This window comes from Coccomyxa subellipsoidea, assembly GCF_000258705.1.
Source record: "Coccomyxa subellipsoidea C-169, whole genome shotgun sequence".
Lineage (NCBI taxonomy): Eukaryota > Viridiplantae > Chlorophyta > Trebouxiophyceae > Coccomyxaceae > Coccomyxa > Coccomyxa subellipsoidea.
This window is the reverse complement of record NW_005178036.1, coordinates 1,947,582-1,969,671: the sequence shown is the minus strand read 5'-3', so window position 1 is coordinate 1,969,671 and position 22,090 is coordinate 1,947,582. Positions and strand designations below refer to the sequence as shown.

At 54.5% G+C, this 22,090-nt stretch overlaps 4 protein-coding genes across 4 annotated transcripts; 1 reads left to right on the top strand and 3 right to left on the bottom strand.

Annotated features, from left to right (window-relative positions):
• Positions 1-268: 268 nt before the first annotated feature.
• On the bottom strand, positions 269-2,264 carry COCSUDRAFT_53444 (thioredoxin-like protein). Its single transcript, XM_005648217.1, has 5 exons — positions 2,007-2,264; positions 1,680-1,762; positions 1,387-1,426; positions 1,174-1,254; positions 269-710 (listed from the first exon to the last, which is right to left on the bottom strand). Exons 1-5 carry the CDS (start codon positions 2,202-2,204, stop codon positions 567-569), a joined length of 546 nt encoding a protein of 181 aa, XP_005648274.1. The 5' UTR covers positions 2,205-2,264; the 3' UTR covers positions 269-566.
• A 419-nt stretch (positions 2,265-2,683) lies between these two features.
• Positions 2,684-4,478, bottom strand: COCSUDRAFT_66074 (hypothetical protein). Its single transcript, XM_005648216.1, has 6 exons — positions 4,355-4,478; positions 4,198-4,260; positions 4,009-4,081; positions 3,796-3,911; positions 3,386-3,545; positions 2,684-3,115 (listed from the first exon to the last, which is right to left on the bottom strand). Exons 4-6 carry the CDS (start codon positions 3,850-3,852, stop codon positions 2,988-2,990), a joined length of 345 nt encoding a protein of 114 aa, XP_005648273.1. The 5' UTR covers positions 3,853-3,911; positions 4,009-4,081; positions 4,198-4,260; positions 4,355-4,478; the 3' UTR covers positions 2,684-2,987.
• Positions 4,479-4,727: 249 nt separating this feature from the next.
• Positions 4,728-10,122, top strand: COCSUDRAFT_47418 (1-deoxy-D-xylulose 5-phosphate reductoisomerase). Its single transcript, XM_005648215.1, has 11 exons — positions 4,728-4,960; positions 5,165-5,287; positions 5,408-5,432; positions 5,585-5,688; positions 5,929-6,100; positions 6,308-6,462; positions 6,888-7,033; positions 7,591-7,762; positions 8,261-8,436; positions 8,875-9,066; positions 9,618-10,122. The coding sequence occupies exons 1-11, from the start codon at positions 4,853-4,855 to the stop codon at positions 9,670-9,672; spliced, it is 1,428 nt and encodes a 475-aa protein (XP_005648272.1). The 5' UTR covers positions 4,728-4,852; the 3' UTR covers positions 9,673-10,122.
• A 1,719-nt stretch (positions 10,123-11,841) lies between these two features.
• On the bottom strand, positions 11,842-20,686 carry COCSUDRAFT_23618 (DUF906-domain-containing protein; the record flags this gene model as incomplete). Its single annotated transcript, XM_005648214.1, has 17 exons — positions 11,842-12,083; positions 12,450-12,615; positions 12,950-13,167; positions 13,395-13,634; positions 14,016-14,160; positions 15,172-15,502; positions 15,816-16,023; positions 16,405-16,543; positions 16,775-16,914; positions 17,163-17,300; positions 17,833-18,002; positions 18,396-18,552; positions 18,714-18,830; positions 19,095-19,286; positions 19,537-19,644; positions 20,041-20,224; positions 20,502-20,686. The coding sequence occupies 17 exons, from the start codon at positions 20,684-20,686 to the stop codon at positions 11,970-11,972; spliced, it is 2,952 nt and encodes a 983-aa protein (XP_005648271.1). The 3' UTR covers positions 11,842-11,969.
• Between the last annotated feature and the right edge of the window lie 1,404 nt (positions 20,687-22,090).

Here is a 22,090-nt window from a genome sequence, read left to right as displayed (position 1 = left end):
TTCTCTAAAGCATAGGGCCTATAGGTGGGCGTTCAATGATGCAATGCTGTGGCATTGCTGTACATGTCTGGCTGACTGCAGCTAGACACAGAGATTCTGAATCAGAGCTCACTGAGCTCAACTCAGGCTTGGTTGTGCAGTTCCTGTCAGGTCAATTTGCATGCCAGCATGTTATGTCCCGGTGAGTTTTGTGATCTTGCATGCACTGAATATCCTATAATTGGCAGCAGACTTGCAGGTGTACAGATGAACGTTTGTGCGAGTGAGTGTCCCAGATAGCCTCACCAGGCATCTTATTTCTGTGAGTGCATGCGTACCACATTCTGTTGTAATCAGCGTAAAAAACCTCTGCCTCGCGGACCCAAATTCAGTTGCTTCGCCAAAGCAGTGACGCAAAGCTGGCAGGTACACTGTACCTTCAACCATGTCAGCTCTTTCAGCAGCCCTACAAGCGCGGAAGAAGCTGTGAAAGCAAAGTAAGGCAAACATTCATGTTGGTGTCCGTAGAAAAACACTGCTTGCTCAGGCAATTGTCCAGGCGCTGCATCCATGTCAGTCTGCCGTCCTCAGGCTGCCGCCTCAGCCTCTGACGCCAAAAGCTCATTCTGGACAATTTCCTTGATGACGTGCGCTGGCAGTAGACCCTCTGTTCTCAGCGCGGGCTTGTTGGGATCGGTGCCCACAAATACCATCGTGGGCAGGCCCTGGATCTGCGGGCAGCAATCCACAAACGCTTAGCAGGGGGTAGCTGCAATTTTTGTGAGTATTACACGCTTTTCCTGCAGACAAGGCTGCCACAATCCTACCTCTTGATGGACTCACCAGATCCAAGCAAGACCCAGTTAATCGTGGGCATGGTGCTCATTATTGATACCGCCCCCGGCCAGCCAGGGCTGCAATTTAAGCCCCTAAAAACCTATGTCGAGCGTCAAGAATCTGAGTATTTGCCTCAGTCTTATCTTTCGTGGTAATCTTTCGTGATAATTTGATCGCTACCAAGGCCCCATAGCTTTCCCAAACAGCACTGGTGTCCAACACTTGCACCAGAAGCAGTGACACCCACACTTTGGGGGATTTGTAGGTACGCCATCGTTGCTCATTGCCCACAGAGCCAGTGATCTGACTTTTGTCCCAGCTCGAATAAAAGGCTACATCCTGGGCTGTGGGCAGTACCTGTAGCTGCGAGCTGACCTCTGGGTGCTCGTCAGTGTCAATCTTCACTATGCGCACTGTGTCTCCCAGCTCCTCTGCTACCTGAACAGCACTGATGAATCAGATGTGTTCATCCCTATCCAGGTCATGTGCTGGTCGGATTCGGTGGTCTTGCCGGGCCAAGTTCTGAGGCACAGGGTGCCTTGCGTGCAAAGTTTCAGGTTGGGAGCTTGCCTGCTCGAGCTCCTTTGCCAAGAGCAGGCAAGGGCCACACCTGCATTGCCATGCGCAAACACCCCGTCTCAGCTTCAGATCACCACATAAAGAGTCTGTGCCTGAGACCTCCAATTAATGGTGTGCCTGTATGCATTCCACAGGCCTCTCTTGTCAGCTTCAAATCTGCACCACGTGCTGGTCCTATACCATTATCAGCCGTGCCTGCATCCTCAACACGGTAGATTGACTGTGTGCATCACACAGACCTCCCTGTCAGGCTTGAACATGTGATACTTGAAAAGTGAGCTTACCACGTGGCGTAGAAATCAATGATCAAGGGCTTCGTGCGCTCTTGCAGGACCACCTCCAATTCTTCAGCTGTGAGCTTATCAACCTGCATGACACACGGACCTTCACGCTCTTCGTCATGATCTCGTAGAGTTCCAGGATAGCAAGACTTCGGGCAGGGTACCAGACCGATTTCTAGTGCAGCAGTCAGTCACATAGGTGCTGTTGATATGCCAGCTATCTCAACAACCAATTTTAGATAACCACATCATAGACGATTGCTATTGAAAGCAATGTGCTTTGGTCTTTGAGAATAAGTTATGTATGGTTGGAACAGACAAGACGAGCACCTTGCCACTGATCGTGGACGTTGGAGTGGCAGATCTTCTGAGAAGTGATGGTCTGCTCGATCTGAGCTGACCACTTCTGTGGCTGAAGAATGTCGACTTTGCTGATGCGATGTGCGTGCAACGAATCTTCTGCGGGGGTGCAGCACGATAGATACTTTGTGCAGATGGTGCAGACCGGCAATGGACGAGAGACTGCATGATTACGTTCCAAAGGATAATCAACAGCTTAAGCACGTGCGTTTTTCACTCGAAGTACTGGCCATCTCTTTCTGCAGTGCAGCTGGGCCTCGTCCTGATCTCTACTCACGAAGTGACTGAACGGCAGCACGTGCAGAATTGACACGAGGGGAAGCTGAGCATAGCCATGCATGCTGCTGATGTTGCGTGCTGCTGATGGCCCCAGACTCGAGAACACTGTTTAGCATTTATTGCTGCACGTCCAAAGAGGTTTCCTGGCACCCGGCACTACTCCAGCCCGGCACGGTGGCAGCTAATGACTCATCCTTGTTGCCACAGCCTCAGGCTGTGTGACTGAGTGACCACTAAGTGACCCATGTGCTCGGTGGCCAAGATTGAGCGTTGCATAAATCACCGTGATCCACAACAAAAGTGCAAACCCAAGCATGATCGAATTTCTTAATTCCAGTGACTGCAGCTGCAAATTGACCGAGAGAACTCTCACAACCGCTTACTCTTACTTCTCTACCCAGATGTCTCTCCCTCTCATTTTCGCAGCAAACTATGCCAATCTCACTATGACAAGGCCACTGCCAATACTCTCAGTGATGTTACCTCCTTCAACTGCTGTGAGAGCATGAAAGATCCAGGTGCCGACCAAGTGTCGGCCAGGTGCCGACCAGGCCATCTTGTGCAATTGTAGCTAGCTGTCTGGGGCAGACACCTGGCCCCAATTAAAGGCACTTCGTAGCGAGCTTTCCTAAAGCATACGTTTCATTGATGAGAGCTGCTCCTGCCGAGAACTTAATCCCCCTTGACCAGGGGAGCGACGGACAACGGGTCCTCTCCAGCAATCTCAGCCATGAACGCCTTGAGCTTTGTCTCGTAGGCAACCACTACATTCAGCGCTAGCGCCATGAACACCAACAGACCTGAGTCAGACAGTACACGGCACCATTCAGCAAATATGCACAGAATCCGTACATAAGACAATTAGTAGGTAGATTCTAGCTGGAGAGGCTTGGAAAATGGTGTGCAGGATCCAGAATTGATTGTCTCTAGGAAGGTGACTGCCAGCAACTAGAATACTCAGCTGCAACAGAGCATCTCTATCCGCGTTACGCAACCAAGTTAAAGCAAATCAATACTGCCAGCCGCTTGCTGCCTTAGATGCTCTGACAGATGAGAGAAAGGGTGCGCACAGATGAAGAAAATGACGTAGAGGGCCGACAGAGCATCCACAGAGTGCTGGGTGGTCCAGGAGTACTCGACAAGGAGGTGCTTTGGCCAGACGGTGGCATTCTGAAACTCATCAAACAACTGGTGGTGCGCATACAGGTAGCCCTGTGGTACTGGCAGCACCTACAAGGAAGCACAGAACATTTCTTCAGGGCATTTTACGCTGTGTTGTTATTGGAAAAAAAACACTATGTCTGCCATGTCTTCAAGGGGCTGCTCCTGCGAGGGGACTCGTGGTACAGAGCATCCACCAGAGAATTTTCTCACCAAAGCAGGCATTACACTGCTTTTCCCGTAGCTATGGGTGTGTGGCTGAGGACTGACAACAAGGTGGTGATGGACGAACAGGACGCTAGCTAAGCAAGCTCCCAACCTTGGCTGATACTGAAGTAAGGGCGTCTGATGTGCGCGTCAGGTGTACATGCAGCATTGGTGGATTTGGGGCGCCCTTCCCAATGATTTTCAGCCATGGGGTCACCAACCGATCACCTGATGACACACCCAGATGAGACCAATGGACCTGACAGCAACATCAGTGTATAATGCAGGCGTTGTTCGGAAGTGAAGGCAATCAGCAGGGTCGCACCATCATAAGTAAATTGGATTTTGTAGTTGTCTGCCTCCACAAAGCCCTTTGGAAGGGGGATCGGGACTGCTACCTACATGCAGGGCAATTCAGATATAAGATTCTCTGGCAAACTGATAGCACAAGTATTCGTCGTCCATTCCCATGCAGAACATGGCACCAGAGGTGCTGTTGTCCAACTGGGCATACCAAGAGATCCTCCCCGAATTTGGGGCAATGCCTCCCAAGCAGATCGTGCCATTGCGTCCTCACCTGGTGCACCACAGAATAAGATATATAATATTTACACACATGTGTGTGCCACTGTCTCACAGGAGCAGGCATTTGAGTGCCCTTGATCACTCACCCCATGGAAAAGTGCTCTTCGCGCTGTTGGCACGAACTCATCGTCGTGGAAATTTGCATCACATATAATCGTGCATAAAATGAAGATGCATATAAGCAATGCAGAATTTTGTGCTCTCTTTGTCATCTTGATGTTTGCAATGTGTAGATGTCACCCGAAAAGGACCTCAGGAGCTTTGACCCCATTCTAAACGTGCACAGGGATGGTCTGCAACATGTGGCATTATCAGATGGTGCATCAGCTTTCGATGTGCGAGGATCAGCGATCATGAGCAAACTCACATGGCAGCCCGAACAGGCAACAGTGCCAGCTGTGCACATCATCTGCCAAACTGATCCACCATCTCGATGCTTTGCAAACCAGTTTCCTCCAATAAAAAGGCGCTCTCAATATTCAGATCTTTCGATCAGGAGCTTTTGAAAGTTTGTTGACCAAATTTTACGTCTGCACGTCAGAAGGGGGACGATTTCCAGTTTTGTTGTGGAGCCGTGAGGCAGTATGGAAGCCGAGTTGCTGACTGGAAGAGGTCAAGAGTTTTGTAGATTAAAATCTGCCACAAACAGCTTCCGACAGAGACCAGCATGCAGAAATATATGCAATCGCAGGGTAAGTTCTGGCACTGCATCGCGCTTGTTCTCATTTTCATTTGTCCTTCGAGTTCACTCTCAGAAGTTTCTTGTGACATTATCCATGTGATCTCATCTCATTCAACAACATCATGTGCGAGGCAGGGCCTCTGTTGTACATGCCGTGGGTCGTGTATTCCAAAGCTAGGTGCTTGAACATGCTCTGTGGCACAATTTCTTGTAGGCAGCCCGGCTGTGCATATCCAACGCGGCCAACGGTAGCAATGGTAACACAGCAAATCAGCCCCCTCCGGCCTGGCCTGGCCGCGTCATTGTTCCAGAGGTCACAAAGAGGGAGGGTGTGAAGGTGCGGTGCAATTCATAGTCCCTGCTGCTTGCCACAATTGATCACATCCATACGCTTAACAGTGCGAGCGTTTGGCTTAGCAACAATGAAGCTGAGGCTCTATATTGTGTGTTTGCGCAGAAGTTCTCAATCGTTGGCTCTACAGGTTTGTACAGCAGTCTCTTTTGCTCCTAAATGATCTGCCTTGCATGTGTTCCTGTACAGCTTGCTTTTGTTCAAAATGTTTGCTGCACGCTTGACATGCTCACCTCTGCGCCAACTGAGGCAGAGCTGACAGCATGCTGGTTCGGGGTGCAGGGTCAATAGGCACACAGACGCTGGACATTGTGAAGGAGCATGGGGACAGGTTTGAGGTGGTGGCCCTCGCGGCGGGAGGGAATGTCGCCCTTCTGGCAGAGCAGGTCTGCCCCACGTCAACTCTCCGCCTAATCACTGCCGAACAGGAGGCAGTCATCGCAGAACTCTTCATGCTTCCTGTTTACAAGCCCTGCTCTGGGGCTGGGCTGCAATTGATCGGATGGGCTGACTCTAATATAAGAGCTCCTGAGAGTAGATCTCAGATCTGTCCTGTGCCTCCAATTTGTCAACAAACCGGAGGTGCGCATGCACATAGAGCTCAAGCACTTGATGCCGCGGCGCAGATTCGGGAGTTCCAGCCGAAGCTGGTGGCGATCCGGGATGCGTCCAAGGTGGCGGAGCTGAAGGAGGCGATCAGGGATGTCCCGCGGCAGCCGGAGATCCTGGTGGGGGACGAGGGCGCGATCGAGGTCGCGCGCCACCCAGAGATTGACGCTGTCGTCACCGGCATCGTCGGTGAGTAGTGCGCACACCCTCTTGTACCTGGCTGCTCGACTGCCATAACCTATGACTCCTTAAGAAAGGAATGGAGCGATCGGTTGCCATCTTTGCACAATTGGACATCACCTTAGCACAGCATCAATGCGTGAAGCTCTGTGTAACCCGGTGAGAAGCTATTTTTGACATGCGCATGCGTGTGAGCGCTGGTGGTGTGCGCGGCAGGGTGCGCGGGGCTGCAGCCGACAGTGGCGGCCATCAAGGCGGGTAAGGACATCTGCCTGGCCAACAAGGAGACGCTGATCGCCGGCGGCCCCTACGTGCTCCCCCTGGCTCGCGAACACGGCGTCAACATCCTGCCAGCCGACTCTGAGCACTCGGTCAGCCTCTGCGCACCCTTCTCCTTGTACTTATCCCGCCCTGAAACCCACGACATAAGCTGGATCGTATCGAGAGGCGTCTGCATGAGCATGGGGTCAGGGGGGCGTGTCATACACATCATTGTGCCTGATTCAGTGAATGAGTCTGAAGGTGTTGGCCCCCTGTGTCCATCAACAGGGCTTCTGTCCAAGGATGTTGCAGTCTGCTTTGGCTTTGGTTCGGGGCAGGACCATTACAATCGTTATCCGCATATGCCTCTCCTGACGCCATTATGTCGTCATTGTCTTTCCCAGACAATTGTAGATGTTGAACGGGGCTGATAAAATGCTATGCTCAGGGTACTCACGTAGCGGTGCTCTGGTCTTGCGTGCTAAGGCGCGCTGAGAGGCTGTGTGCTGACGTGTTGTGTCTTCCTCTCTTGCAGGCGATCTTCCAGTGCCTGCAGGGGCTGCCGGAGGGCGGCCTGCGGCGAATCATTCTGACTGCTTCGGGTGGCGCCTTCCGCGACTGGCCGGTTGAGAGGCTCAAAGAGGTCACTGCTGCAGACGCAGTCAAGCACCCCAACTGGAGGTGACCTCTCCTCTCCCCCCATCTGCATCTGCGTACCACAACAACAACTCTGCCCGGGCTTGTCCTCCCTAAAGTGCGCAACACCACAGAGCGATAGACAGTTGTTATGCTCACTGGACCAAAGAAGCCCATGCTGCTCTGTTGGCCCAGTGAGCACAGGTATTGACTGATAATTCTGTGGTTGCCTTGTCAAAATAACATCACTTGTCTTGCGCCCACAATTGCCTATGCAGCATCTCACCAGGCCTCCAGGCACCACTTCTCTCACCTATATACACTACATTGGGTGTTGCTGGGATCTGGCGAGTCCAGCATGGGGTAGGATTTTGGTAGCCTTTACATGCAGCTTGTCTCCAGACGCACCTTGCCTCTGGCAGGAAAAGCGTGTACTATAATACTATTGACGTACGCTACAGCCGTCTCAGGCATTCGCTTGCCTGTGCAGCAGCGCATGCCACATGAAGCTTGACATGCTCTTGGTGCTCCCAAGCTGTCTCTGCATACATACATCAGGGGCGCGGTTCAGTCATATCTGACGTGCCCCTTTTGTCGCACAGCATGGGCCCCAAGATTACGGTGGATAGCGCGACGCTGATGAACAAGGGGCTGGAGGTTATCGAGGCTCACTACCTGTTCGGGGCTGCCTACGATGACATCGAGATTGTGATCCACCCGCAGTCCATCATCCACTCCATGGTCGAGACCCAGGACTCCTCCGTGCTCGCCCAGGTGCGTTCACTGCTACCCCTTCTGAGGAGAGTATGTTGAGGCCCGATGGCAACACTGTGTGCTTGTTGTTGCTTCTATGGGCTGCTTCTATGGGCCAGCAGCATTGAAACAATTCCCAGATAGACTGACTGTTGGACCCTCCATGGAATGTTGTTCAGTGCTATCTGCTGATGGCGCAATACTGGGACCACTCTTCAAGCTGGTGCATCGAAATATGCTTTGAACTACTGGGCTGATTAGATTCCATTGCTTCTCCAGACAAGCAGTAAGGAAACAAAGCCAATGCAACAGAAGCTGAAGTTGGACTATCTGTCACCATGCACCTGTGTCTTCTTCTTAATCTGATATTACTGGCGCGCAGCTCGGCTGGCCGAACGCAGTGAATACTTTCGATGTGCTAGACTATTTGCGCATTCAGTCCAAGGGTCACGTATATCTGGAAACCCTCAAGGGTTCATAAAACAGAAAACCCTCAAGGGAACTAATTTCTGCGCGCAGCTGGGCTGGCCGGACATGCGGCTGCCGATCCTGTACACCATGTCGTGGCCGGAGCGTGTGCCCTGCAGCGAGGTCACCTGGCCGCGCCTCGACTTCGCAAAGGCCTCGCAGCTCACCTTCACGCCCCCCGACCGCCAAAAGTACCCCTCCATGGACCTCGCCTACGCTGCCGGCCGGTGAGAGCCGCCGCTGCCTTTCCATTGTGTGCGATGCTCAAGCTGTGATGGGTCTTCAGGGGGATACTTAATATCACATGTTGTCTTTTATAAACCCCTGGGGTCTGTAGGGGAGAAGGGACGATGTAGAGGCCGCTCAATTGTGTATATTACGCAGTGGCCAGGCTATGTGCAACTTCTACTGCTCTAGCTCTGGGCCTTCTTGCCGGCTATGTTCTGCTTGAGCTGTATACAGTGTTTTATCTCACAGGTCACCCAAACATGCAATTATGTGAATTCCGGGTTCTATCACTGAGTACATGATCGCAGAGCTATTTATCCTTCTAGCTTGAATCTCCATTACTCTACTCGATGATATCTCCTATTACTGTCCCTGCCTTGAAGATCTGCTCGTTAAGGTGCCGCTTGTTCGTCTCAAAAGGGGGAACCGTGTGGCAGGGCCGGCGGCACGATGACGGCGGTGATGAGCGCGGCGAACGAGAAGGCGGTGGAAGTGTTCCTGCGCGAAGAGATCGCTTACCTGGACATCGTTCCGCTGGTGTCGGCCTGCTGCGAGGCGCACAAGGCTGACCTCACGGCCGCGCCGAGCATCGATGACATCGTGCACTTTGACGCGTGGGCCCGCGACTGGTGCGATTCTGAGGAATTTCCATGTCATCATGAGCTCGCGGAAGTGAGCCTGCAGGCTGTTTGTGCAAGGGCGGAAGATGGTATGCCGATTTCTGGGGGAGTATCTTCTGCAGCATTTCAGACACTGTGTGCGATGTCTTGACTGGTTTGGTTTTCCACTACCGGCGGCTCTGACCCTTGCCTTTTCATGACTTCATGAGCTCGCAGATACCACTTGGCAACATCTATGAGCTGATTGCGCAAGGGTAATCTCCCAGATTTGGGTGCATGCACCACTCGCCTGAGGTAGATTTGTTGCCAATCATCCCCGTGCTCTTTTTGCCAAATCCTTGGTGGGCTCTCTATGGAGCTTTGGAATTGCTCTCCGGCTCTATGGAAGCTGGAAACCGGGGCATGAGATGCCCATGCATGGGTAGACGAAATGGAATCACCTTGCTCTTTTCTAACATTGAGAAAGGATAGCGATGACCTCTTCGAATCAGCACAAAATCCGATGGATTCGCCTATCGATTTGCCTGGCACTGCGTGTGACCTGTGAGGTCTTTGTGCAGGACGGCTGCCCACGCCAAGACCTTCAAGGGGCGAAAGACGCTCGTCGTCGCCTGAGGTTCGCGCGCGAGACAATCCGTAAATGAGACTTTAGACGCTTGTCTCGGACGCTGCTGGCGTGGGATCAACACCGAGATGAATCTTGTGACAACTATGGCTCATGGATATTGGACCCTCGCTGCCCATGTGATTGGGAGATCAAAGTTTTTGGGTGGGCTGGGCTGCTAAGAGATTATTAGAAGCTGAGTAACACCTACTGATTGTGAGGGGATGCAGCAAGAGCGGCAGATTTGTGGTGTCTGTGATGCTTGTTGAATGCACCCAGCCGCCAGAGCTCCAGTGAAGGCTGCCCATCCAGCACTCCTTTTGAGATCCTCCAGGATAAGTTTGACACTTTTAATGACCAAGAAATGTCTTATGCTACACGGAGCTTTTCCGACAAGCCACTGTCCTCAAGGTTGCCAGTCTGTGGCTGGGCCAGTTGAAGTGTAACAGATCTGAGCAAGCAAAGACCACAACTTTTAGACCAAGCCGCACCGTGGGATGGGTAAAAACCTTGAAAATACCGCACCGTGCTTGTGGTGACCTACCCATCCCTATGGAGCTTGCAGCTGTTAAGCAAGTAACAATTATCACTAAAATGTTGCATCATGCATCTGTGCATAATGATGTACTTGCCCACATGTACACCGTAGTTGTACTGTAGAGCCCCTTGCACACGCAGCATGCTGCTTCACGGGCCCGCTTTAATTCAAGCATGCAGGCATCCCTGTCGCGATAAAAAGAGTACACATCCTGATTGCTGTAAAGCATCAACTTGCGCACGCAAGGTGTATATCAATATGTTTACAGGTCCCGCTCAACGCAAACATTGCCTTTTGTTACACACCGCAGATCTGGAAGCCATAAGTAGCATTAAATGGTGCTTGCCATAAACTTGATGCAGCTCGTTTGACGCTAGGTTGAATCAACGTGACCAAATTTAGTCAATTTGCCAATGCTCGCAAAGCCCCCAACGATGTCTGTCTGTACCGCAGTCCTTAACACTGTGTGAACCCTGTGCATTAAACCCCGGAGAGAGGGACCAAAAAAGCTCAGTGGCAGGCTGCAATAAGAAACGTGCAAACACACGTCCGAGACACAAAGAGCAGCGAATGCAGCAAAGCACAGCCGAGGAAGCGTTGCTGCACGCATGCATGCGGGGGCAGCCTCTAGATACAGCCCCGAGTGCACCCCTAGTGTAAAGACATTGTGTTGCCAAGTAGGTAGATAGCAGGATCGCAAGGTCAGTCTCAGATAGCTAGAAACTTGTTGCTGCCCGAACGCACGGCGCACAGCACATACTGTTTTGCCGGATAACTCTCAGAAAGAGGAAAAAGAAATTGCCTGCCGCTGCAGCCCAGGCGGTTGCCTCGGCTGCGCAGGCTCCCCCAAGGCTTGCAGCGTCAGATTACCTTTACAACTGGACTTGTGGCAGAGTTCTCGCCGTTCTGTAGAGAGACGCACAACAAAGCATGTGTTGCAGCCGCAAAAGGGGCGCGCGCCAATGCACGCAGTCCCTCAAGTTAACCCCCTAATATATAGTCCCAGATCGGCGCGCATCGGCCTGTTTGGGCAGAAATGATTCAGCGCGCTGTCATGCTCCTCCTGCACCTATCTGCTGGAGGAGTCAGGGACAGCCCTGCTTGCACTCAGGTTTCCAAGATCAGTCACCTGGTGTGGTCGGTGCGCGCACCCTGCAACGCTTGGGGTTTCAATACTAGAGGGCTCTTCCAGAGCTCCCTGAGCATTGCTTGGCCATTTCGTCCCTTCTACATCTAGGGGAAGGGGAGGTGTGGTGGGCAGAGCCTAAGGCCCTGTCCGAATAAATGACGCGCATGCGCGAAGGGACGTGCTATACCCCCCGATGCCACCTCAACGCGCGCCCAACTCTCAACAAATCTCTCATGACTTCTCGCGCCTGTGCGACCACCGCGCAGCACGCAGGCCGGCTCAAAAATGGTTCGTGCAGCCGATCTCCCCCACAGCCCAATACCCAATCACCGCCCGGGAAGCCACTTCACCCACTCACCAAATACCACAATACAGCAACGCGGTCGCTCTCTCCGCCCTCAACCACCCCACAGCCAGCGCAGATTGCAGCACGAGCAACAGCTGCATCAAACAGGCGCTGCCAGGAACTGGCGCCCGCCCAATGAACTGCCTGCTCGCTCGCCGCGCGGCCGCTCCGCAGCTGCCGGGAAGCCGCAGCCGCCACCGACCGCAGCTGTGCACGGCTGCTGCGACGGCTGACTTGTCCCGGGGGCCGCTCAGAGAGCAGGGCAGCAGAGGTGGCGAGGGAGAGAGGCAACGCCTCAGTACTGGCTCTCACGTTTGATCTCGCCACCCGGGTGCTTGCCCTGCGAGCCGCTGCCGCCGCCGGAGCCCTTGCCCTGCGACCCGGACGGGCCCTGCGACGAGTTGCCGCCCTGCTCACACCAACATGCACCCGCATCAGCACGACACACCAAACAGAGAAGCACATTGGAAGCTGGCGACCAAGGCTTCACGCCTTCAAAAAGCCAATCATAGCTAGTAACGCCCAAAGCGTGTGGACAATGGCACGACACCAGTAAACCACATACATAGCCTTTTGGCACCCAGTGCAAGGCAGAAAGGATGTATGAATGGGAGCACTGGTGACAAACACACCCCTGCACAGCTCCACCCACTCAGGTGAGTGCAAACATACAGTGCCAGGGACACGATGTATGGATAGGGAAGTACGTCACGTGTCTTGAAGAGGTGGGGCCAGGATTGGGTTACAACAAACAGGGTGGATTGGGCGGGCTGACCTGGCCGTTCTGGTTGCGTAGCATGGCCTGGTAGGCGACGCGGCGCTGGTCCTCCTGGCGGGCCACGGCGCGTCTGCGCATCTCGCGCAGCTCGCGGCAGCGCGGCACGGGGCAGTCGTTGTTCTGGCACTGCTTCGCGTGCACCTGCAGCAGCATCCACATCCGCCTGCGCAGCACCCCAGCCACCACACACCATCAGCCACCGCCCAAACCTTTCCCTCAAAAATAACCACAGCCTCACGCCCCGAAGGAAAAAACCAAAAATGCGCTGGCCACCTTTTCTCGTGCCACCAGGCAGCACCAAGGAGCTGAGCCATTAACACCTATGGAATGGCGCATGCAGCAAAGCCCGCACACAAGCATTCATGGAATGGCGGACCATGCAGAACTATCCCTTCCACGGGTGTTCTCAAACAGCTGCTCGGCGCTGCCTGGCAGCACATCAGACAAGAAACAATTAAAAAATTGGTACAGGGGTGGGAGGGAGCACGGGCGCGCACCGGCAGAGCTGGCAGCCGCCGGCGACCTTCTGGGGGCAGGAGACGGCGTGGTGGAAGAGGCCCTTGACCTTGGAGCAATTGGAGGAGGGGCACTCCGGGTCCGCGCAGCCGCTCGCGTGCACCAGCAACGCCATCGTGCGCGCCAGCTGTGCGTTGCGCTCCGTCCTCTCCTCCTCCGTCATCCGCGTCCGCGTCTCGTCGATCTTCCGCGCGTGCGCCTGCGATTCGAATTTCAAAGAAGAATTTGGATTTGAAGCAACTCAAACTCTCGGCCCTGCCTCGAGGGACCCTGAAAGACATGGAAGGACTGTCCTGCAGCAGAGTGAGGAGGCATGCAAGGATACCATGAGACCCTTGCTCAAGTATGGCTCACGTCTGGTCAGAGTAAAATCACTCACAGAAATTTTAAGCAGGCTAAGGTAAAGGAAACGAGGGAAATACGCACGATGAGCTGGTGCTGGTGGCCGACGGTGTGCTTGCAGTTGGTGCACATGTCGAAGTCCTGGCAGACGGAGCAGCGGAAGCCCTGCCCCGGCTCAATCTCCATGCCGCAAGCGTTGCAGGAGCAGGAGAAGGCTGGCGCGTCCGGGTTGTGCAGGTGGTACAGCACCATCATGCTGCTGTGCTTCGCGCGCCGCATGCTGTCAAACTGGTAGTGGTTGCCCTGGCACAGCGACAGGAACGCCTGCGCACGCACGTGCAAATCCATGTCAGCACACACCCGCTTCCCTTCTCACTTCAGCCACACCAGAAACCCTTGCCCCTGGTCTCTTCTGATGTGTCAATGGCCAGAGCTCCCCTCGCTACAGCACTTTGCCCCTCCCACACCCCTCCACCGGGCTCCTAAAATGTCTACTGACATATGGCTATAGCACAACGCGGCAGTAGCCCCTTGAGCAGCAGTCACTTCTACAGCAGGAGGAGGCATTGAACGACTGCCTCAGGGCACAACATAACATTCTATAAGACGCAAAAAGGGTCCCAGCAAGCAATTGGGTGCAGATCCTCGACACTGTGCCCTGGCTACTGCGGAAGGTGCAAGGTATAACGATTGAGTGTGGCGCACCTGGCGGGTGTCGAAGAACTCGCAGTGCATCTCGGGATTGCCCTCGTCGTGGGTGGCCGCGATGGGCTCCGTCTTGGTCGGCACCAGGTCTGCCAGATGCACCCCGCTCGGCAGGCCCCGCGCCTTGCCCTCGCCAGCCGCCGCACTACGTAGACAGTTCGACTTAATCAGGCAGTTCATGCCACATAGCAGTTCATAAAGGATGTGGTAGGGTCCCCAGGTTCAATGCTCTCTCAGGGATGGGCCAACAAACACGTTCGGCACATGCACAGCCCTTGCATGTCAACTCGGTGATGAATGGCAGACGCTGTGCCAGCTGACCAGGCACATAGGGCACAGCAACTCACGGTGGCACCCACCCAACACTTTCAATCAGGTGCGGGTAGCTAAAAGACATCTAGCTCACTTGGTCAAGAACATGCATGACTGTTGCTGCAGAGACACCTCTCTTTGCAGTAATCTATACATCAAACACCATCACATTGTCTTACGCTTTGCCCACGTAATTGCCATACAACAACCTCACCTCACCACCTTCGATATTTGTTGGATGTATTGGCTTTCATCGGCGTATAGGTATAGGTATAGGTATAGGTATAGGTATAGGTATAGGTATAGGTATAGGTATAGGTATAGGTATAGGTATAGGTATAGGTATAGGCTCAGGTATTGACATCAGAAAGTGACATCAGGAGCTTTGCCGGAACTGCAGCGGAGGCAACGAATGCAGGGCACACCTGGACTCGAGCTGATAGCAGGTGGGGCAGAGCTGGAAGCGGGAGGACATGGAGGTGACGGTCTTGGCAGACTGGCCGGGGATGTCCAGCGAGATGCCCTCGAACGTGCGCTCCGCCTTCACCATCGCCTTGGACGGCGGCGCCGGGTGGAACCACCTGTGCCAAGAAGCCAAACTCAGTCTCTCTACTTCCACAGGCTCACAGGAGATCTTCCAACTTCGTTGATCATAACTACTACTAAGAAACTCGGTCACCATCTGGTGTCTTTAAGGAGTAAAGAGTCTGCAGCATCAACTGCGGCAAGATACTTTCACTGCAAGAGACAGCAAATACAGACCGCAGGAGAGATCCTATGCAGCACAGTCCGCTGAGGACCGAAAATGATAATCAGGAAGACGCTTGACACACAGTCTGTCCACTCCTGCGGATAAACGCGAGAGGGAAGCTTGCACAGTGGTAGCATGAGATGAAGAGGGAGCGGCGCGCACCGGGTGGCGTCGGAGATGTAGGTGCGGCAGAAGGAGCAGGGCTCCTGCATGTGCACGACGATGAAGTCGGCCTTCATGCCGGAGATGGTGTCGCCCAGCTTCTCCATCAACTGCGTGTCCGTAGTGGCCGGCCCCGACCCGTAGCGCTTGCCCTTGGTGTTCTTGGCCGCGCGCCCGGGCTTGCTGCCCTTCTTGCCCGCCACGCGTGCCTCCTCCCCCATGTTCATCAGCAGGCTCTCCGCCTCGCCCGGCCAGTAGTCGCCTGCAAGCCATGCACATGACCGGTCAGCATTTACCGAGGCACAGCAAAGAGCAAGCTCTTGTTCATGATGTATTTGAGAAAGCTCAGCAGCCGCATGGATGTGGCATTTTGCTGACTGCAAAGCTCCACCACCATCCGACACAAGAGCCAGCTCGTGCAATCTCCAGTGTAAAAAGGTGACAAGCATATCCTAAACGCTCAATCTACTTTAGGGAACACAGCCCAGAACTCCGCCGCCTCTGCACAAAGATGTATGCCTGCCCAGCTAGGCGACACTCGACTGCTGCTGGCGCAAAAAAGAGGAGGCGCGCACCCTCGAAGTAGGGGAGGTGGGTGGAGGAAGGGCGGTCTATGCGGTGGTCGCGGCCGCCCTCGAAGAAGGTGTCCCACAGGTTGGAGAGGTGTGTGACGCTGCCCTCCACCTGCGCCTGGCGCAGCATGCGCAGGTACCACTCGCGCAGGTGCTCGCTGCGCGGCGTCTTCTGCCGGCTCGGGTGGCAGTACAGGATGTAGTCGTCACCCTGCAGCCGGAAGGGGCCACTCAGGTGACTGACAGCCCTTTTATTCAATGGGAAAACCAAGAAAAGGCTCCTATCACACAGCACACAACAGCAAGCAGAGGTTGCTGCCTCATTGGCGACAAATGATACATTGCCGCTGAGATGTACATGATCAGCACACCAGCATAAGGCACTCAGAGACTCGCACAAAATGAGAAGTGAGCCTGAGGCTGGTCCCAGCACCAGCCCTAGCCACACGTTTCACTCCCATGCAAGGCTCAGGGTATCACGCTCCAGCAGTTATGTCTCTCAGTAGTGAGTGGCAGCGGTGTTTTGCAACAATTGCATTTTTGCTGTTGGTAAGAGTCTCATGCACAGGGGCAGATGACAACGAGCGCTCACCTGCAGGGGCGGGCAGGCCCAGATGAACATGGAGGTGTAGCCGCGGGCCTTGACGTAGGACAGGTAGCCCTGCAGCACCTCGTGGTACACCAGCGTCCGCAGCGCCACTCCCTCCCGCGCGCTCATCACCCCCTCCGGCCTGGGTGACCACATAACACTCAGCAACAGCCATGCACGCGGGCAATCAAACTGAGGCAATGATACAGAAATACAAGTATGATACCAGAGGCTCTTGAACTTCAGAGACCAGAGGCAGTGAGTGTGCAGGCCTGAAGTAGCCAAGCAAGAAAGCAAGCGGCATCAAGACACACAACCATGAACTGCCATGCAGGGGATTGAGCAACTATGAAAGCCAGTAAAGCAGACTCACCTGAAGTACTTGACGGAGTCCAGGTAGGAGAGGTAGATCCAGCGGGAGTTGGGGGCGGGGCAGCTGTCGGGGTACTCCTGCATGTACAGGCAGTACAGGCACACGTCCACGCCGTCCTGCTTCTGGAACAGCATGATCACCTGCGCGCACAAAAAAGACCATCTGTCACACCCAAGGTCTCCGTGGCAATACTGTATCGGAGCATGTCAGTATAAGACACTGGTAAGAAATTAAGTGCGTACATGCACGATCCCTTGTTTTCTCTTGCGGAGGCTTTTGCAGAGGAAAAGCAGTCAAGGGGAGCACGTGCAAGGCGTGATAGAGACGATTATGCGCACGGCAAGAGGCCAGTGCTTTTGGCATGATGAGCGGGAGACAGCAAACAAACAGAACGCGCCTTCTGCTTGTACTCGAAGTTGGCCGGGTAGCCGTCCTTCCGGAAGGCGTCGTAGAATTTGGATTTGGTGTCCATCTTCTTCACCACGTTGTTGATCACCCGCAGCGTCAGCCCCGTCGCCGCCGGCACCTGTTGCGAGGTAGTAAATTTGCCCTCAGCACATCTGAAAACGGAACATTGCACTGCTGCATTGAATCTTCAGATGCCTGCAAACAGTAGGCCATGCCAGGCCCGCAAGCTCCTGATGGGTGGGTCTCCCACAGGCACAGCATCGTCTGATGGGAACAAGACCAGGCAGTACATTGCGGGAACACCTCCCATCAGATCACCCCACTTGGCAGGCAGGTCCAAAACTTGTCCTTTCAATTTGTTCTTTAGGGTAGAATTGGGATAGATTTTCCCTCTTCAAACCCTTTATCAACCGGCATCCATTATATCTTAAATTTAGTAATTACACGCTTTTCCTGCCAGAAGCAAGGTGCGTCTGCAGACAAGCTGCAGTAAAGGCTGCCAAAATCCTACCCCTTGAAGGACTCGCCAGATCCAAGCAAGACCCAGTCAACCGTGGGCACGGTGCTCAGTATTTACACCGCCCCCCGCCAGCCGGGGCTTTCTTAATGCATGCATTGATACCCAACAAGTGGAAGGGAGGCAGGCGCACCTGGTCGGTGGGGATGCCCTTGCGCTGGGCGCGCATGTGGAGGTCGCGCTCCAGGGCCTTGGCCACGCGATCCTCCAGGAACTCGCTCAGGTCGCAGCGCGGCAGGTCCTTCGCTTCCAGCATCGCCTGCGGCCGCACCGCAATCGCCTTCCGCTGCCCCTTCCGCAGCCCTGCGCAGCATGCCAGCAGCAGTCAGTCAAAAACCAATTCTGCTGGTGGGTTCCACGAGACCAAAAATTCTCAAAGATGTCTTTGAGAATCTCCCGTGCTGGTGTGTGTCGAGACTGTAGACACCAGCAGACAGCGGTCTCCCATCAGATATTGACGAATTGTCTTTGTGGAGCTCTCTTGTTTCATGTGGCAGCTCTGTTGCAGGCAGCGCTAATGAAGTCAAATATTATTAGATGCCTGACAGACACCAGAAACACGGTCCGAGCGAAGCTGTACGCAATGTGTGGCCCCTAGCAGAGCAAACTCTTAAGGCGCTACTTTTCAGGCGTTTTAAAGAGCAACAAGCTTCTATTTATTGGAAGGTTAGCAATGCGTGTTGTGCGGCCGCGCACCGTCCATGAGGCACATGGGGCAGACGTAGGGCGTCTCCTCCTTGTTGCGCCCCTTGTTGAAGAGGCCGCAGATCTGGTGCACCCAGCAATCGCACACGTCGCACTGCACCCACCCCTCCTCTGTCTCCTCATCGTTCTTCCGCTTCTCCAGCTCATTCTGCACCGCGCCCAAACCCCCTCAGAACAGCCCATCTCCAATGTTGCACACAAACTTTTGACTGACTTGCGCAATGCTGTGCTCTCTGTAAAGAATTGTGCCCCTGTGTGTGCAGTCTTGACAACAAGTCTGTATGGCAGCAGCACGCCAAGTGAATTCACCTTGCGCACACGCATGCCCTCCATCTGGATGATCTCGCCGCGGTGCTCAGAGTAGCAGCTGTGGCACCAGAAGCCCTTCACGCCCTCGCTCTTCTTGGCCGGCGTGGTATAGTACACCTGCGCCATAGCAACCTCATCACCTCACACCCACACTTGCATCTCAGCTGCCGTATCTCAATCCCTGATATCGACCCGAGTGTAAACTCAGCAGAGAGCTTAGGGCACAGCAGCACAGAGGGCGCATAAAAACTTACAAGCTCTCAGGAGACCACGCTCTTCGTCATTTTTGAAATTCAGGCTAGAGGGCAGGGAAACAAGCGCAATTCTTCGCAGAGCCAGACGCTCGGACACAACAGGATTGAGCAGGGCCGGATGACTGACCTGGTTGCGCTTGATGCGCTGGGAGCAGGAGGTGCAGAAGATGGAGGGCGGCTCGAAGGTGTAGCGGCACACGCCGCAGGCCGCGCAAGGGTCGGACTGCGGGTCGCTCCAGGCCGGCAGCCCCGACCCCAGCGGCGCCTTTGCGCCCATGCTGCTCTGCCCCGCCTGCGCCTGCTCCCCAACAGATACACTCTGAGTCAGTCGCTGCACTTCTTTATATGCAGTTTAAAATCAAAATTACGGCGGTGCCAGTTCACAGCAGATTGCCAGAGGCCTATGTGGAGGCCCCTGCAGCTCGGTATCATGCGGACCCCTCACATGAATCAGGCAGGCATAATTGGAATGTGGCCGAGCCTGATGTTGCAATCCCTTGGCCGTCGCAGGTAGGAAAATAACTGCTACACTTAAAGTGGTCGCTTGGCTCAATCAAAAACAGAGGCACCTTGAGGGTTCCCAGGTGGGACTGGATCTCCAGGGCGTTCATGGCCTCGATGAGGGAGGTGCCATGGTTGCCCTGCATCACCGCTTGCGCCTGCCCCGGCTTGAAACGCTTGGCGGGCGGCTCCTCCACGCTGCGCTGCATCATGCCGTTCTGCATCCCGTACATCCCGTTCATCATCTGCCCACCGCCCTGATGCTGCGCGCCACAAGATGCCACCGTCAGGCCCCGTGCTTGTTTTTCTTTGGTGCACCTGGCAGAGCTTGATTTGAAAGCCGCCGCTAGCTATAGAATGGAAGCTTGATGCTTCATCCTGTACCAGCCGGCTGCCTTCAACACGGGGCCCCCAAGTCCAGACGGTTGGGTCTCACTTGTATCCCACAATTCTGATTGTATCTTGTGAGGTTCCCACAGATGGCATCATCAAGAAGGACACATCGGGTTTGAGCTGTGTACTGTGAGCTCGTAAGAACACTGTGATTGCTGTTGGTGCGTGCAGGCAAGCACCTGCTGCATCATGTGGGGGTTGTAGCCGCGGGCCTCGGCCTCTTTGCGCGCCATGGCCTCCTGCTGCTGCTTCTGCATCACCATGCGCTGCTTCTGCACGTACTGCTTCACCGGTGTGCACACCGGGCAGCTCTGATTTACACACTTCTGGTGGTGCTTCAGCAGCTCCCGGCTCGTCAGGCACCTGCATTGCCACACAACCAGCCGTCAGGCAGTCCACCCTAGGCATGCGCAACGAGCCCTGTCAATCCTGTTGGCCCTTGCTGGAGCTACAGGAAGCAACCGTCCACGCGAAAAAAGAGGGTCATGCATAGATGATGCTTGAGAAGATCATGGACAAAGTTATATCGATCTTACAACACCCCATCTTGAAATAGCGATCTCAACCAGACATGTGCACCGTTCAGAGCAGTGAGGTGGGCCGCGACGGAACAGGCTGCTGAAGACAGAGTAACAATTACCTGGGGTATTCGCAATTGGGGTCGGCGCAGGTGAGGATGTGGCGCCAGAGCTGCTTGGCGACGGTGCAGGACTGGCCGTAGGTGCACTGCCCCTCGGCTGCTTGGCACTTGGCGCAGTGGCGAAGGAAGAGCAGCCACCGCTGCTGCTTCGCCACGTACTCCTTCTTGTCCCTAGCGTCCCGCATCTGCATCATGCGCGGGTCCATGTTGGGGTCGCCGCCTGCACGCACCGCTCATCCCCTCAGGTCTCAACACCCACTAACCCTTTGACCGACTTGAGCAGGGATTACACAACGCAACCCACTGCAATATTCTCTCCCCCTGCGTAGTCCTATTGCAACACTGCGTCCCTTCATAATGCCTGCCTGGTGCTTGAACACTTCCTCATCACCTCACAAATATACGCAATCGACTAGCTCAACGTATTGGAGGTAGATAATTCGGCCAAAATCTTGCCATTCAGGCGACGAGCTAATAAACTGCCTACGCAACATCGCGAGGGACTCACCGCTGCCCTGGCTGCTGCCTGGGCCCATGCCGGGCAGGCCAGGGATGCCGGGCATGCCCCCGATGCCCGGCCCCATGGAGCCGCCGCCCATTCCGGGGGAGCCCATCCCACCGGGACCCCCCATGCCGCTGGGCCCCCCTATGCTGCCCATGCCTCCCACCGGCACCATCCCTGACCCTGCAAGGTCGTCAGGCTCCTTATAGACAAACACAGTAATGCATGCCTTGTTGCCTACAGGTAGGCACATGGGACCGATGTGTCATCACCTGACTCGCATGGATCACATGGGTCACATGGACAAGTCCAAGTTGGTTCTTCCAGAGACTCTTCAGTACATCCTCTAAAGCTGGCCTTGAGAATTCAACTTGAGTTGCAGTGTCCCAGGAGATTTCTGGTCTCCTCAAGCATGCTTCCCTAATGCAACTCCTCCTTCCTTGCACCTTCCCTCCCGCCTAAACAACTGGTCCCCTATGCAGGCAGAGTAGCAAGCAGGCACCTTGCATGGGCTGGTTGAGGTGGTTGCTCTGCTGCATGCCTCCCACAGGAACCATGGAAGACAGCTGACCGCCTCCATGGCCCGGCACAGGAATCATGCCATTGCTCATCACCATGTTGCCAGCGCCCAGCTGCACAAGCCACAAGCCTCCCATCAATGGTCGCAAGTTGTTATGATTGCACGTTTCCAATTGTATTAGCTGACATGATGCTCCTGGTACAACAGTGCAGATTGCTATCCTGGTGGAGAGCAAGCGCACCCGTAGGGCAGAAGAGCTCTGCTGCTGCATGCCCATTTGGTTGGGCATTCCCATTGGTCCACTGGACTGGAGATTGGAGCTCAGATGACTTGGGGCCATGCCTGCAGGCAACCGCTCTACAATCAGCATACACACATGATTACTGGATCACTGCCCATTGTTCTGTCCTATATCAGCAGCTGATGCCTCGGGAACAGCTCAGATGCAGTGCTGTATCAATTGAACCAAGCATCATGAGAGCCTGAATAGTCCATGGGAGCTTTGCTAGGAAAGCACTTTTGGCAGGTCACCACAAGCTCAGGAATTTAAAATACCGAAAACCACAC

What these genes read in the sequence shown, in the direction of transcription:
- COCSUDRAFT_53444 (XM_005648217.1), bottom strand. Translation starts at nt 2,204, where the DNA reads ATGCAGTCTCTCGTCCATTGCCGGTCTGCACCATCTGCACAAAGTATC. An exon ending in CGTCCACGATCAGTGGCAAG is followed by an intron (nt 1,763 to 2,006) that starts GTGCTCGTCTTG and finishes TGTGTCATGCAG; the next exon opens with GTTGATAAGCTCACAGCTGA. An exon ending in ATTGATTTCTACGCCACGTG is followed by an intron (nt 1,427 to 1,679) that starts GTAAGCTCACTT and finishes ATGGCAATGCAG; the next exon opens with GTGTGGCCCTTGCCTGCTCT.
- COCSUDRAFT_66074 (XM_005648216.1), bottom strand. Translation starts at nt 3,852, where the DNA reads ATGCTGCATGTACACCTGACGCGCACATCAGACGCCCTTACTTCAGTA. An exon ending in TTACTTCAGTATCAGCCAAG is followed by an intron (nt 3,546 to 3,795) that starts GTTGGGAGCTTG and finishes GCTTCCTTGTAG; the next exon opens with GTGCTGCCAGTACCACAGGG. An exon ending in CTACGTCATTTTCTTCATCT is followed by an intron (nt 3,116 to 3,385) that starts GTGCGCACCCTT and finishes TGTCTGACTCAG; the next exon opens with GTCTGTTGGTGTTCATGGCG.
- COCSUDRAFT_47418 (XM_005648215.1), top strand. Translation starts at nt 4,853, where the DNA reads ATGGAAGCCGAGTTGCTGACTGGAAGAGGTCAAGAGTTTTGTAGATTA. An exon ending in TGTCGTCACCGGCATCGTCG is followed by an intron (nt 6,101 to 6,307) that starts GTGAGTAGTGCG and finishes TGTGCGCGGCAG; the next exon opens with GGTGCGCGGGGCTGCAGCCG. An exon ending in ACTCCTCCGTGCTCGCCCAG is followed by an intron (nt 7,763 to 8,260) that starts GTGCGTTCACTG and finishes TTCTGCGCGCAG; the next exon opens with CTGGGCTGGCCGGACATGCG.